This window comes from Plectropomus leopardus, chromosome 2 (genome assembly GCF_008729295.1).
Source record: "Plectropomus leopardus isolate mb chromosome 2, YSFRI_Pleo_2.0, whole genome shotgun sequence".
Classification (NCBI taxonomy): domain Eukaryota; kingdom Metazoa; phylum Chordata; class Actinopteri; order Perciformes; family Serranidae; genus Plectropomus; species Plectropomus leopardus.
In genome coordinates this window covers 35326559-35341933 of record NC_056464.1, presented here as the reverse complement: position 1 = coordinate 35341933, position 15375 = coordinate 35326559, and the positions used below count along the sequence as shown (strand labels likewise).

The 15375-nt window shown below is 41.1% G+C and overlaps 1 protein-coding gene across 1 annotated transcript; it reads left to right on the top strand.

The window, feature by feature from the left end:
- The first annotated feature begins 2161 nt into the window (after window positions 1-2161).
- On the top strand, window positions 2162-15298 carry ccdc71 (coiled-coil domain containing 71). Its single transcript, XM_042509824.1, has 2 exons — window positions 2162-2252; window positions 10797-15298. Exon 2 carries the CDS (start codon window positions 10807-10809, stop codon window positions 11863-11865), a length of 1059 nt encoding a protein of 352 aa, XP_042365758.1. The 5' UTR covers window positions 2162-2252; window positions 10797-10806; the 3' UTR covers window positions 11866-15298.
- Window positions 15299-15375: the final 77 nt, after the last annotated feature.

Sequence of the window (15375 nt, the reverse complement as noted above, 5' to 3'; positions counted from 1 at the left end):
GGGCCATTTTTGGATCCAGGGCACATGCCAGACTTCTTCCATGTGGGTCAGCACTGCAAAGTCACTCTTGAGTTTTAGCCTGATATCAGTGTCTTCCTCTGGTTTGTGCCTCCACACCACAGCATCCATTGTTGTAAATCCACAGCATGCTGCCAGCCCCTCTGGCAACAAAATGAACAATTAAACCATAGACTGTATAAATGATGGACGTAGCTACCATGACATCACCCTGTGGTTTATGGATAACCATTTTGAAGCCTCAAGTTCGGCATTTTGACCGTCTCCATCCTGGATATCCGGAGCCAGAATGGACCATACTTTGACTCGAGGAGCTGTGGAGGAGGGAGGGGCAGATCTGACTCACAGACTCTTGGGAAGCCTTGCAGACAGTCTGTCTCTCAAGTGGCCATGCCCTGAATATGCATACTTTAAGCCTTGGTAAAATGTTAATGGGTAAGTTATTTTTTAAAAAAAAACCCTCTTTACAGTTCTCATTGATGGTAAACTTAGCTAAAGAAACCAAAACCATTTTTTCTACCAGGCTGTAAACATGTTTATTTCTGCTGTGAAGTTGGGCATTTTAACACGGGGTCTATGGGGATTTACTCTTTTTGGAGCCAGCCTCAAGTGGCCATTAGAGGAACTGCAGTTCTTGACACTTCCACATTGGTGTAATCTTTCAGCCTCAGAGGTTGTGGCTTCAGTTAAACATGTATTGTGGGGTAGTTTAAAAGTCCTTTGTATGGTATTTAGGGGAAGGCACTCAAAACTATGTTTTCATTAGTTTATCATCACCCAAAAATAAATCAATACGAAGCAGGTCCCAGAACGTGAAGCCACAACATCTCGATTACTCCATGGTGGTTGCAATATAGATCATAAACCCTGCCCCCTCTATGTTAGTGGATAGAACAAGGACAAAACTAAAAACTCATTTTAATTAGTTATTTGATGCTATAAATGGGGATTTGAGGATATGATTGACAGCTGTGTATTCCAGTCGGTGTGCTCGCGATCAATGGTGCTGCAACTGGTCAGATGGGTATATGGCTGGGACCTTGATACTGTGCAGTAGCTACCAGAGGTAGCTACTGCACAGACTCTGGCTCCAAAATACATCACCAGAGCAAGATGGCAGCGGCCATTTCTGGAATATTCGCCTTCATTTTCTACAGCGAGGGTAAGTTGAGACATGTCCATCTTTTATACACTGTATTCCCATTCTAGGATGTTTCTAGGATTTTAAGACATTTCTAGGTTTTAGGGACATTAGTAGCTAAGGAAGAACTTCTGTCTGAAATTTTAGGATGTTTCTAGGATTTAAGGACACTATTCTGCTAGAATTTTAGGACATTTCTGGGATTTTAGGACATTTCTAGGATTTTAGGGTGTTTATTGCATTTTAGGATGTTTGTATGATTTTAGTATGTTTCTAAGATTTTAGGACAATTTTAGGATTTAAGGACATTTCTAGGATTTAAGGACATTAGAAGCTTAGCCAGGATCAACAGCACTTTATTTGATAAACGAGCCGTATTTTGATGCTGTTTTATGCACTCTGGCACCTTATCTCTAAAACTATTTTTTTAAAAAAACAGTTCCAGTCACTTTATTTTAATTTTGAAAAAGAAAATAGTGGCACCACATTTAATCCGAGTATCACTGGTCTTGTGGATTAAAAAGTGTGTTTGCCTCTGAAATGTCATGGAATGAAAGTACACAGCATAGCAACATAGAAATACTCCGAGTACAAGCACCTAAAATTGTAGTATGGTACTTGAGAAAATCTGATTTAATTAACAACATTAACAACATTTAAGGTCAGAGAAATGGTCAGCTGATTGCTGATGCAAAGAATTGTAGTCACAAATAGTCACAAACACAAAAATAGGCAAGCCCCGCCCTGCTATGACGTCACGCCCCGTGTCTTTGTCAGAGTCCTTGTTAACTTTAAAGATACCAGAAGTGGTGTGCAAGGAAAGCCTCTGTCTTACTAATTTTAAATTTCTTCTAGATCTTGTTTCAGAAAAGATTTTTCTCAGTTGAACCCAAGATTGTTTTTGAGTCACTTTTTGCCCGTTCCCCACCCCCACCCCTCGGCGGGGTTAACAGAGCCCGCCCCCTCTCCTCTCTCCCCGGCTGCCTCCGCCTCTTGCCTGGTCTGTCATCCACACCGCTGTTGTTGCAGCCATTTTACCGTGCAGCGTCGGCACAGCGGCGACCGGAGGATGCCGAAACAGCGCCGTTGAAAGGTAATTCCGCTTTTTTGTTGAGCATTTTCATTCACGTCGGTAACTTCCACGTTTCCGACTCAGCAAAACACGTCCGATAATGTCGGGTGAGCGGAGGGCCAGGCCGGTCTGAGGGGCTGAGGGAGCCTCCACAACTAGCTGCTTAGACAGAGGAAAGATTGCTGGGAGAGTGTTTGGCGAGCAAGGCTTGTCGCTGGCAGTTCACAAGTCCGTGTGAAAAATGGCGACGTCTTTCATCAAACCACTGAAAGTTGTAAAAGGAGCTCCTGTGTGACGGCGACATAATGTTTATCCGGCTACAGCGTTAGTGTTATTGAGATCAGTGTTCTTCATATTGTGCTTTTGGCGCGTTCGATAGGGGGGCGCTCGAGAGCTACAAAGCGACGTAGGTTTGCGCACGTTTTGTAGCTAAACAATAATTGAACAGTCTATTGTTTATCCACTTGTAAAAAGCTGTTTAGATGTATTTTTTGGAAAATGTCAGTGACAGAAATAAAGGTTTCTTTGTTCTTATCAACCAAGTAGCCTAAACACATTCTGTTTATGTTGTTTTTTGTCAGGCTGGCGTCCAGATATTTGAATCTACCCTCTCCACCAAGTTAACTTATTTGTCTGGTATTTAAAAACCACCACCACAGCGAGACCTAAGGGCTCGTTTATGCTTAACGTGGATGGTCAGAGCCTTCTAGCCATTTTCTGCGTTCTTAGTCTGTAATTGTGCAAATTTTCAGAGAGTTTATAGACAAAACGGAGCAGTACCATGACAGATCTTGGAAGTAGCATAACACAGGATAAGACAGCACACAATGAAGAATTTTAAATAATGGCAGAATGGAACAAATCAGGAAATTTGTGATAATATATAGTGAAATTTATGAAAAGAATTGTTGGTTGCCTGGCTAAACCAATCCAATGAGCATCACAGTCGGTCTAAGGGCACACTTACGCCCAACATTACACACAGAGTCAGATGTATCCGTCTTTACAAACCCTGTGTACATTTCGTTTTATTTCAGAACTTTTCTGAAAGTTTACAGATACAGACGAAACAGAGCATTCATCCCAGAGATTGGGGAGGCAGTGAAATGTAGTTTAAGCGAGATACGACTGCAAGAGACAATGACAAAATGTAAAAATCGACAGAACCAAATGAATTTGTAGTAAATGACCATACAAAGTTATGCACAGTTAAAATATTGGAAAAAAAAGGTCAGTGTGTATATTATCGTTGCACAGACCTCCACCGTCTACAACACTGCTTCCATTTAAAGGTACAATATTACAACCTCCTCCACGTCTTCTTGTTTGTTGTTGTGTGAAACTTTTGACTCCGCCCTATAGTGCCATCTATTGGCCATTATGCCAACAGAAAGGTTGCAAGGATTTATGATGGCAGTGACGGTTAGAATGTTTGAAACAGATGGTCTATTTTTGTACGTAAAGAAATGATCCGTAAGGGCGCAGTTAAGTTCAACGTTACATATGGAGATGGGCAGCACCCTGTTTGCACGTGTGTTCATTTCTTCCGTATTTGTCCATGTGTTTGGAGAGTTTACAGAGCAATAGTGCCAGATATCACGGAGGCAGTGTAGCGTAGTCCAGGCAAGATATGACCATTGGAGACGATAAAGAAATTTGGTGGAATGGAACAAATTTTGGATTGTTTCAGATGATAAGCTCTGTGGTTAACAGGTGTTAATGATACTAACATATTTTGTTGAGCAAGACAATCTTCACAAATGAACAGCATTTTTTTTATCTTTAAAGTGTAATATGCAGTCGCCAAAGGTATAAAGTTTTTGTAATGTTACGCTAGTAAGACCAAGCTGCAGCTATTAGGGCTGAAAAGTGACGTCAACACTTAGGTGACTAAAACCGCAGTTATTTGAATAGCCACTTGAGGCTGGCTCCAGTAGTGAGTAGATCTACATAGACCCCCATGTTAAAAATGCCCAACTTTACAGCAGAAATAAACATGTTTATCAAGCCTGGTATAAAAACATGTTTGGTTGGTATAGCCAATTTCAACAAACATGACAGCTTTACAAGGCAAAAAAATTTCACCTGCCAAGGTGAAATGCTGAAGTCAAGGCTTAAACGAGAGTCCACATACCTATGAGTGACATCATGGTCATTGTAACAGTTTATTCTTTTATGCATGGCTTAATGGAGCCACCATAACCAGGCTGTCAAGTTTTGTTTGTCGTGATGATTTTCTGTTGTCTCATTTAACCAATTGTTAGCAACACTTGCAACCATTACTCTTGTGTTCTGTAGAGTTTCAATTACAGAATAAACGTTTCACTGTGATCTTCCTTAAACGTTGCTCTGAAACACACCCTGAGGCTGATTGACTTAGACCATGTTTTTTATTGGCACTTAAACCCAAGGAGACCAAGCGCGGATTAAACCGGTGTGTTGCTCTGAAGTGATTGCCCCTTCCTAATTTCATAATCGGGTCAAAATTCTGCTATGTTGGTTGCGATTTGGCATGCAGTTTCAGGTGGTTATGGCACCTCGTTTAATTGTTTGAAAGATCAGGGATCTGGCCTGCAGACCATCGGATATATTTCTACCATATCAAAAATGTTGTCTTTCTTGCAGTTTGAGCAGTTCTGCGATCCAAATTTTCATCATGGCTGCTGTAAAAAGTTATGAGTAAGCTTGCTTTAATATTATTGGGAAGGATGCACTAATTTATTGACCATACATTGTAATCGGCCGATATTAGCCTTGTTGACTAACATTCACTTATCTGCAAATAAGTTGACATTCACCGACGGCAGTGGCTGATGTTCGATTGTGTTACAACGGCAGCTTTGTGGGCTAAAATTAGGGCTCCAGAATAACACCAGTCTAACTAGGGATAATAGAAAATGTGTTTGGGTCAATTAATATTAACTGTTGTCTTATAATTAAGATAAAAATACGAATCAAGAAGAGTCGCTCAAGAACATCACTAGAGATGAAGAAAGTCATTTGCAAAGAGTTTGTTTTTTGTCAGACAGCACTACCAACAAACTCGACTCGATACCAGAATCAGACTGAACAAGAGCTCTTGATGCACCAGTATACTGTTTGGAGACTCTGAGCAGTCTCCTCTTCTTAAAAAATCCACCTGAACCCGATTCTACCGGTGTCTTGTCCAAACTTGTAGGACTTGTAGTTGTAGGACTTTTCAGTGCAGACAAGCTTGGGTTTGTCTGCCTTCGGTAGATCTAGGACTTCCTACGGAGTATTTTTTAAAAACCAAATTTAGCAAAATCTGATTGCATTATTGCATAAGCCACTTCCAAATGATTACTTAAGGTGGATACATAAACAGCAATAAGTCCAGACATGTCTAAATGATTTCATTAAGCATTAAGGAACATAAAAATGAATACAATAGCAAAAAACCATCTCTATCGACAATCCGCTTTTGTATTAGTTTTCCATGTTTGCCAGATGACATATTTTCATTTGCTGCTGATTTTGTCAGATTCTTTGAATCTTTTGATGGTATTATTGGTTGTTGATGGTGAAATTCCTAAATTCCTTGCAGTTCTGCATTAAGAAACATTGTTTAATGACGTGATGATTTGCACACAGTTTTTCACAAACTGGTATGCCTGGCACGGCCCTTACTTGACTGTTTTTAAGAATTCCTTTTTCGCACCCAATCGTGAAACTAGCACCTGGTACCAATAACCTGTTTATCTGTGGAATCTTCCAAACTTTTTTTGAGCACTGCTCAACTTTCCCAGTCTTTTCTGTGACCCTGTCCCAACTTTTTGGGGAATGTTTTGAAGGCAAAGACTGACACTCATTGGTTTGTGGACTCCCGTTTTGAAATCTAGAGTTCAGCATTTTGGCTATTGCTTTTATTGTTTTTTTGGAACCAGAAGTGACCATACTTGGGATAGAGGCAGCCTGTCACTCAAAGCAGCTAGCCATTAATTATATGTAAGTTAAAGCCTCAGTAAAATATAAATGGACGTGCTTTATTAAAATGTAACCCTTGCACAGTTATCATAAATGTTGAAATTAACTATGGAAACCAGAATCATTTTTTGTACCAGGCTGTAAACTTATTTATTTCTGTCGTAAAGTTTGGAAATTTGGAAGTCTGTGGGGTTTACTCGCTTCCGGATGTAGCCTCAAGTTGCCCTTCAAAGAACTGTAGTTTTTGATGCTTGTGTTCGCCTTATTTTTTTAGAACAGAGGTTGCTACTTGGTTGCAGGTTTAAAAATCAGAACAAATGTATAATTACAAAAAACAATAAAGATTATCAGTTTGAACGTTAAATATCTTGCCTCTGTACTCTATTCTGTTCAATACAGGTCGACAAGGATTTGCAAATCATTGCACTTTTGGTTTTTAATTTTTTTTACACAGCATCTTAACTTTTTTGTAATCAGGGTTGTATTTTCACTGCTTTAGGGGGAGTGGTAGATCAGCACCTCCAGTGCTCTGTAAGGGCTGTTTTTGACAATGGAGTTTCATGACTTTGAGATAATGGCTTCAGTTTCCCATCAGTAAGGGCTGCCCTACTACAAGGTAAAATTATAAAAATATTCCAAATGTAAAGTACACTTAGATGGGCCCTATAAACTAACCTATTGAGTTAGCTGCTGCTCAGCATCGTTTCATTTTGTTTGTGATTCAGTCTATAGCGACTTGTCTGTATCAGCCTGTAATTGTTCACACATACAGTGGTGATGGCACACAGCAGTAATACAACTGACACTCTCACTAAATTTTGGCTGCTTTGAACAGAGCTGCTCTCCATTGTGTGTGTTGTACCTAGCATTACCACAGTTTCCTGTTCCCTGCACTGCAGAACAGCGACTACTTCAGAAGAGTTAAATTCTTTAAGAGAAAGTCAGCTTGTTGTTACCATCAACACAACTGTTTTGTTACCGCTTCCTGTTTAATTTTCAGAGGGATTGTAGATGCATTATTCCATAATAGTAACGTTTTCCTCTTTCAGAACCGGTCATGTTAACCAACATTAACAGCAGAGATGAACAGTTACTAAATGTGAAGCGATGTGGAAATGTCAGATTTCCATGCAAGAAGAAAAAGTGTGCATCCTGGTAATAGTTAAAAAATGCTAGTACGCTGAGGAACGTTTCTCCTGCTGGGCTCCTGATAGAGCGATCGACCGCTGATGGTGGAAGAGGTGACATCAGCGCGTGGTGCAGAAGTAAAATAACTGACTTTGGTGCATTCTGCACTGGAGCTGAGAGCGCTGCGCAGCGTTTAGAAATGTGACATTGCTCTGAATAGTGCTGCAGAGATTTTCAACTAATATTTTTATGCCTCTGTTCCAGTGTTAGTCTTGGCTGAAGGCATTATATTTTTAGGTTGTCCGTCCATCCGTCCTATTCTCACAAAACAATACCCCGATAACACTATGAGGGAATGTCTTCAAATTTGGAACAAATGTCCACATGGACTCAACAGTGAACTGATTTGTTGGTGTGACCTTGTCTGTCTCATTCTTGCGAAGGTGATATCTCAAGAACAGCCTGAGGGATTTTTTTTTCCTCAAGTTTGGCGCAAACGTTCACTGGGAATCAAGAATGAACTGATAAGATTTTTATGGTCAAAGGTCACTGTGTCCTTGCATCTGTCTCATTCTCATAAACAGGATATCTCAAAAACACTGTGAGGAAATATCTTCAAATTTCCTTTTTGTTTTACATTTACCCTGACTCAGCGATAAATGAATATGATTTTGATGGCCAAATGTCAAGGTCAGTGTAACCCTGCATTGGTCTCATTTTTGAAAACGTGTTATCTCTACAACACCTTTAGGGTGTTACCTGGGCTGGATGAGAATGGTCTCCCGTGACAGCGACGTAGTACAGACTGAAACATAAATAAATAACATGAGCATATTTAATTTATTTAATAAAAACATGGTGTAGACCTGTTCTATATGAAAAGTGAGCTTAGAGGACTTTGGCTCTTTATATAAAATAAAATAAAATTGATTTGAATTTCAGGGGGCGCACAGGGGTCTTGTTTTTAAAGTCTTTCTTGCACGACATGTTTTAATGATGATTGAATCTTTAAGCGCTTAAAAATGTATATACATTTCAAACTGATTTTGTGATTGCGCATATTCTGTTTCCTCAGTTGGAGAAAAAAAATATGGAGCAGAACCTAAGCAGATTAGAGATAACGCTTGTTAATACCAGGTGTGATCAGATGTAATTATCCAGATACAGTTCACATGTAAACACCAGGAGGGCAGGAGGACTGAAGGACTGCAGCTTTCAGATGAACTGATGTGAACCTGCTGTCTGTCTGCAGGCTTGCAGTCTTCCTGTTTGTCTGGCAGCTGCGTGGACCGTGTGTTGCTGCGTCTGATTAATGGACCTAATAGTGTGCATGTTCAACTGCAGCGTTGCCAGAGATCTCCGTGGCATGCTCCATTTCTGCAGGCTACGATGTCTTTTGCACCATTTAAACTTCAAAATGAATAAATTTAATACACAGTTTTAGGGAGTTTTCCACAGAGCAGCTAGCTGATAAGATACCATCTCATTCCTTGTCTTGCAGTTTTGATGAAAGGTGAACAGAACACGGCTTGTAATATTATATCATGTGTGAAGTGGAAAATTACCAACAGTGACCAGAGTGATGCTGTGATCATGTAGCTGCAGACTTTATCTTCACTACAAGTTCTCATCTGCTCCAGGTTCACCAGTATTCACCCATTGTAGGTTTTTCTGCTCAGTGCTGTGGATCACTATCTGGTCTTAAACCATATGAGAAGTAATTTGTTTCCTTGACCTCTGTTGAGGTCAGGGTAGTAAAAATCAAAATCACTCGCCATCTTAATATAGCAAGTTTTCACAGTAACAAAGCAAGCACCAGTTTTAAGAGTAAGGCTTCATCCACATTACTCTGTTTTAAATTTAAGACGCAGCAATATTGCTACATTTCAGCCTGGCATCCTCACTCATCCGGCATTTTAGATGTCAGCTTGTCTTTTAGTCCAACATTTTGATTTAGACTAAAATATCTCGAATATTACCCTCTATCATATGTTCTGCATACATTCATGGTCCCCAGAAGATAATTTCTTCATTTCAAGTCAAATTGAGTTTTTATCTATATAGTGCAACATCATACATGGAATTTATATATGTATATTCTGCATTTTATTGTTGCTTCAATTTAATTGTCAAACATCACTTTTTTTTTTACCAGATGCACTCCCCTTTAGCTGTGTTAAGTTTGCATCATGTGCTCATGATTAAGACAGATCAATTCATTAACTTTGATTTTTCATTAATTTGTTGTTTGATGTAGAGTGAAAAATGTCCACCAGCCCAATGTGCTAACTTTGAATGGCTTATCCTATAAAAAAACTCAGTATTTTTTTGAATAGAACTGGTAACAGAAAGATGAATTTCCTTTTTACTTAACAACATATCCGTTCATGCTTTGTATCTGATTAATGGCCTTTGGTTTTAGGTGCTGCGAATAAAAGTGATAAATTTAATGTTTGAGAGTTGTTGGCAGTTGAAGCACCGTGTAAAGTTTTTCTTCTTTTATTTCTGTTGGAAGAGGATCCCAGGTGGGGTGTGTCCTTCCCCAAAGGTCCTGGTTGCCATGGTAGCTAACGAGGCTCGTTTAGATGAAGGGTATAAAGGTGCAGAACTGGTGCTGTGCAGAGAAAAGGTCGCAGTTGTAATGAGCCAGCTGGGGTCGTTCTCTCAGCAGATGTGGGGCTTTACTGTTTCTTTATGTTCGCAGTGTTACTGTCTGCTGGCCCGGCTGTGTGAGGTGTCTGATTACACTGCTTCTGACAGTAAACTAGCCTCTCCCCGGAGCATTAATCTTGCAATTAAAAATCTCCTTCCTATGTGTTCACAGCTGCGGCAGGACACGTACATTTTATATTCAGGTGACTCTTATCAATGACATCTTGCAGTGAACTCAGCTGCAGAACACGTTTCAGTTTCTGGATCACATTTAACGAGTAGTAAGGACGTGATGGGTCAAAAGGTCACAGCTCCCTGATCCAGCAGAAATTATGATTGTAGACAAATATTCATGAAAGACAGTTGAACAAATACATTGTTTGGATATGAACAGATAATGATCTCTGACCTCAGCGAATAACAGCTATCTATCTTGGGGTGGCAGCGATTGGTAAACACAAGCTAACACAGCAAAAGCGTCTAACATCCGACACCGAGCCTTTAAACGGTTCCAACAAACTCGCAATGACACAGAGACAGTTCAAATCTGTTAAACCTGTAAATAACTTAGCAGTGTGATGCTAGTAGTTGTTGTACTTGTGCATTTGATAACACGGCGAGGAGGTGCTGAATGAAGCGATAACCTGTGTGCAGCTCTGTACTGAAAAATTTACCCATTCTAAATAGTGTGGGGGGAAAAGAAACGTGGGAGGTCGGGCACCAATTAGTCTATACTCTAATATAGTTCTTGGCTATATATAGATATCATATCGGTATGTTTTAGTTTTTTTCCTTTCTGTGATTCTGTTTAACCAATTGCTTTCCATATTTTCCCGGCAGGACTAGAGACATGGCTGACACGGCGCCAGGTCCCATGGTTCGCCGGCCATTGGCGTTTGCCAATGAAGAGCAGAGAGCGGTCCACTCCTGGTCAAGAATATCGTCAGCAGGGCACGCTGTCCTCCTGGATGCTCTAAAAATCCTCAGTCCAATGTCACAAGACCTCTCAAGCAGCGAGGAGCTGGTCACCTTCCTGCAGGAGCTGGGTGAGGAGGGCCACAAGCCCACTGTCCTGCGCAGCAAGGACGTGTACCGCTACCGCTCCTGCACAAACCAACCGCTGACTGAGGACATGCTGAAGCCACCCAACAGGAACGTCAGACCCACCGCGAAGAGGAGGGGAAGAAAGCCCAACAAGAAGAGAGAGGTGCACCCATCTTGGAACACCTCTGAGAACCCCAAGATTCAAGGGGTCCGTCCTCCAGAGCTGCTGGTGGACCATCGTGCTATCCTGTGCAGCAGGACACCCATGCGGACTGTAGAGATGTCGCAGGTGCGGCCATGCCTCAGACTGACCAACATTGCGGGCCTGTCTGGCTTCCATACGGCCAGACTCCAGATCCACACTACCTGGGACTCGTCCTCAGAGGCACCCTCTGTTGCTTTTTCACAGCAACAGCATCCTCCAACGCTTTCAGGAATACCTTTGCAGCCTTCTCAGAACGGTGGTGGGGCGTCCACCAAAGCTGTGGCCTTGTTCAGCCAGAAGAGCCTGTCCTGCCCCATCCGATTGGATGGCGCCCTCATTGGAGATTCTGCACCGGTCTTCTACGCAAATGGACGGGCGTTCCCAGAGACTCACACAGAGCTGACTAGTAATGGCTGGAGGAGCAACGGCCTCCACCGGGATGGCCGGGGCCCCAAGGAGCTGAACAGCCCGACGCGACAGAGGAACGGCTGGAAGGACAAAAAGAGTCTTAGATGGAAAGTGATAAAGGTGGATGACTCTCGCTCTGTGGCTGAGGCCCGCAGGAAAGCGCAGAAGATCCTACAGGTCAACCTGTCTCCAGTGATTCAGATCCAACCTCTCAACCATGTGCTGAGAGACTTCAGATACCAGAATAAATGACTATTTCCCCCAAACCCACACACATTGTTTGTCTTACATGGGCAAGTTAGCGTTTCCCAGCAGGCTGGGAACTTTCACAGTCTACTTCAGTTAACTTCAACCAACCATCACCGACGTTGCTGATGAATTTTGGGAAGCACCATTCACTGTGACTTTAAGGTCAAAGGAGAATTTCTGCCCTTCAACAAGGCACTGGGTGCTCACAGTTGTTAGAAGAGTATTTGAAGTATAGCGCCATTTTGTTAAAGTATTTTTTACTTAGCGCTTAAAAACTGTGCTGTCACTCTGCGGCTCCCTATTTTCCACTGGAAAGATGAAATTAGTTTTGGGACATGTCGATCCCACTGGATGATTGAATGAACTGGTGGATGAGCAGTAGGGCGGGTTTCCAAAGTCCTCAGATGAGCAGACGTGGTGGTTGGTTGGTCCCAGCAAAACAAATGAACTAAACAAAAAGGAGGGAAAAGAGAAAAGTGTTTAGTTTGTCTTCCTTTTTCTGTATTTTTGTTGTGTCTCCACTGGAAACCTGGAAGGCTTTGGGAGTGAGTACAACAGGAAATCAAACCTGCAGCTCATACAGAGATAGATTGATAGCGGGATTGTTTGTTTGAACTTCAGTCCTTCACAAAGTGTTCCTTCAGTTTAATTCATCCATACATTGAGACCATGAGAGTAGGTTTGACTGTTGGGAAGATTTGATGTCTTACAGTGAGAAAACATGAATTGGTGAAATCAACTGCATAAAATGGCAAGTATGCAAAAGGACTTGGGCCATTTTGACTTCTGAGATTAATCCTTAACTAATTCTGGGAAAACATTGAGAAGTATGGCATTAAAGAATTCTGACTTCAAGCTCAAGTTTTCTTACATTTTCTCATTTTTAAACTTGATCTCTGAAGGCTGCTTTTACAGATTTCTGATTTCTAATTTCAGGGCTTTTCCACTCAAAATTAATTAATTCCATTATGTGGCCCCGTAGTCTGGTAAGACCATCCTGATGAGGTGAGCTCAACATTCTGTTTCTCGGACTACAGACTGTATGTAAAGATGGACTAAGCGCCCCCAATTACCGCCAGTATGCTTAAGTGAAGCTAAAATACCTCGGATACAGATGCTGCCATCTTGCGGTGGTGATGCCATTGAAATCGAGGTCTGCGCAGTCGCGATATCCACTGTGGTGGAGTTCCTGCCAAAAGACCCATCCGACCAATTGCGAGCAGCCCCACTGAATGCGATTTTTTTTTGTTTTTAGTTTGGCCTATGACCATTCACTAACATTGAGGGGTGGGCTTTATGACCTATACTGCAGACAGACACCAGGGGGCGATCAAGATTGAAAAGTTACACTTTGGGGGAAGTGTCATGTTGTCCTCCTTTTATATGTAGTTGCTGGTCTGGACTCTCTACTGCCCTGAATACTTTCAGCGGATCGGAGTACTCATCTTGACAAACAAACTCCTTTAGCCACGAGTGTTGGCTACTGCGTCCCCCGACGTTAGTGCTAGCCTCTCAGATCAGCTCCTCCATTAGTGCAGTCTGGTGAAACAACAATGAACATAGATCTAAGCCAGTTCATGAATCAAGCTTTTGCCAAATCCAGGTTAAAGAATGTCAAAAATGTGTTTTCCCTAGAGAAACTGTCAGTGCATTCTCGTTTTTGTTTTATTGTTACCGACTCTTTCTTAAGTAACTTCACTTATTGCGGTGTTAACTAACCTTAGAGTCTGTGCTTTTTGCGTCGAAAGCCGCCATTACTGTTCTGCAAGCCTGCATTATGCATCAACTACAACACGGTCCCTGATTGGCTGCTTACGTTGTCAGCTACGCTGTAGATCCTAGGTTAGTCCTGACTGGATTGTAATTTCTGGAAATTGTTTGGGGTGGCAGCGATTCCAGACCGATACAGAGAACAAAACATAATGTTGAGCTCACATCATCAGGCTAGTGGCCCTTGTCCACCTCCTTAAATTTATGTTTTTTTTGTCACCAGATACAAAAACGGCCGTAAGCTTTTGGGTAAATACCATTTAAGTTTTACTTTCATCCAATACATTTCTGTATTTATCAGCAACTAACAGTTGGATTCTTGATGGTAAGACGATTGTTTGGCTGGTTTGAGAATGTTTGTGGTGACATTTGAGCTGCAGGACTGTTTTGTTTCATGACTAGTTAAATTTAAAACTGCCGCGTCAGAGCGTTTAACCTCCGATCAGAGCTCACCTGCACTCTGTTGAGTTAACGGTGAGAGTTGCCCAACAAACTCTGTAGCTTCTTAAATTCCTCCGCAGTGATCAGACAGTTGTGGCTCACAACAAAATTAAAAGAAATGCATTTTGCGTGTGCCACAGTGCTCCAATGTCATTGTCTCCTAAATAAGAAAGTCATTAATTTTCTTCCTATATCATGTAAAAAAGATGTGAAATAGTACAAAAAAAAGCCATAGGTGCTAACTTTGCAACGTTGGTGCTGAATTAAATGGCACAAGAATGTCGACATGTTTGTGTTTTATTAGTTTGGATTGGAGCATTTAGGAGCAGTGATTTTTTTTTTTAATCTGAGGGACTGATAGCACTACTGCCCCCTGCAGGTTGGGATGAGCATGCCAAACCGCCTTGTGTTCTTTCCAAAGGGTTTCTACTGTGAGGAGCCACCTGAATCCATTTTCATGTTATCGTCTGTAAGAAACTCCCGTGAATTCCCCTAAAGATTTTCTTAGCGATATTTGGACAAAACCACATTCCAAGAGACAAGATTTTATTTTTGACCCCAGAAACATCACTTTAAAGCAATCTTAATTCATAGTCCGCTTACTAGCTTTTTTTTCCAGAGCTTTTACTGATCTCATGACCATTAAATGTGAAAGAAAGCTCTGGAAAGAGCCAGTAAGCGACCTTAATTTAATTTTGTTTTTTTTTTCTCAAACCACATTTATTTTTATTTTTTCCCTCCAAAAAATGAAATAGTATTGGAAATTTTGACTGTTTAAAACACCAGATCTTAAAGTCCAGGTTAGACACTTCCATTAGGTCAGTAAAGGATTTTTGTTTTAAAACCTTGAAAAAACTTCAATAAAACTGGATTTCCAAGCATCTGTTTCATATTTAAATGCTGTAGATGCTGTTATGGGCCACTTAGTAGAAATAGCATCAGGATTAATGTGGAAAACCAGGCTTTCAGATTTGAAGTCCGCGAATTATTCTGGAATTAGCAATCTGGTCCCCTGTTTTAACTGAGACCACATCAGTGTTTGGTGGTCGGCTTTACAGATTTCCACGTCTCTGTTCTGGTGAATTTTATGTTCTGGAAGATCTCCCCCTCCTCTTCTAGATCTTCTTTCTGTTAGTCTTGTTCTGTGTGCAACACTTGTATAATATTGTATTTCCTACATGATCTTTGAAAAAACTTTTTGTTCAATAAAACAATCTGAAAAGAATCTTTAGTTTTTTCCCCCCTTAACTACAATATTTTTCATAATCGGACTTACGCATAAACGGCATGATCATCATGATA

Excerpts from the sequence above, each read along its gene's own strand:
- ccdc71 (XM_042509824.1), top strand. The coding sequence starts at position 10,807 with ATGGCTGACACGGCGCCAGGTCCCATGGTTCGCCGGCCATTGGCGTTT.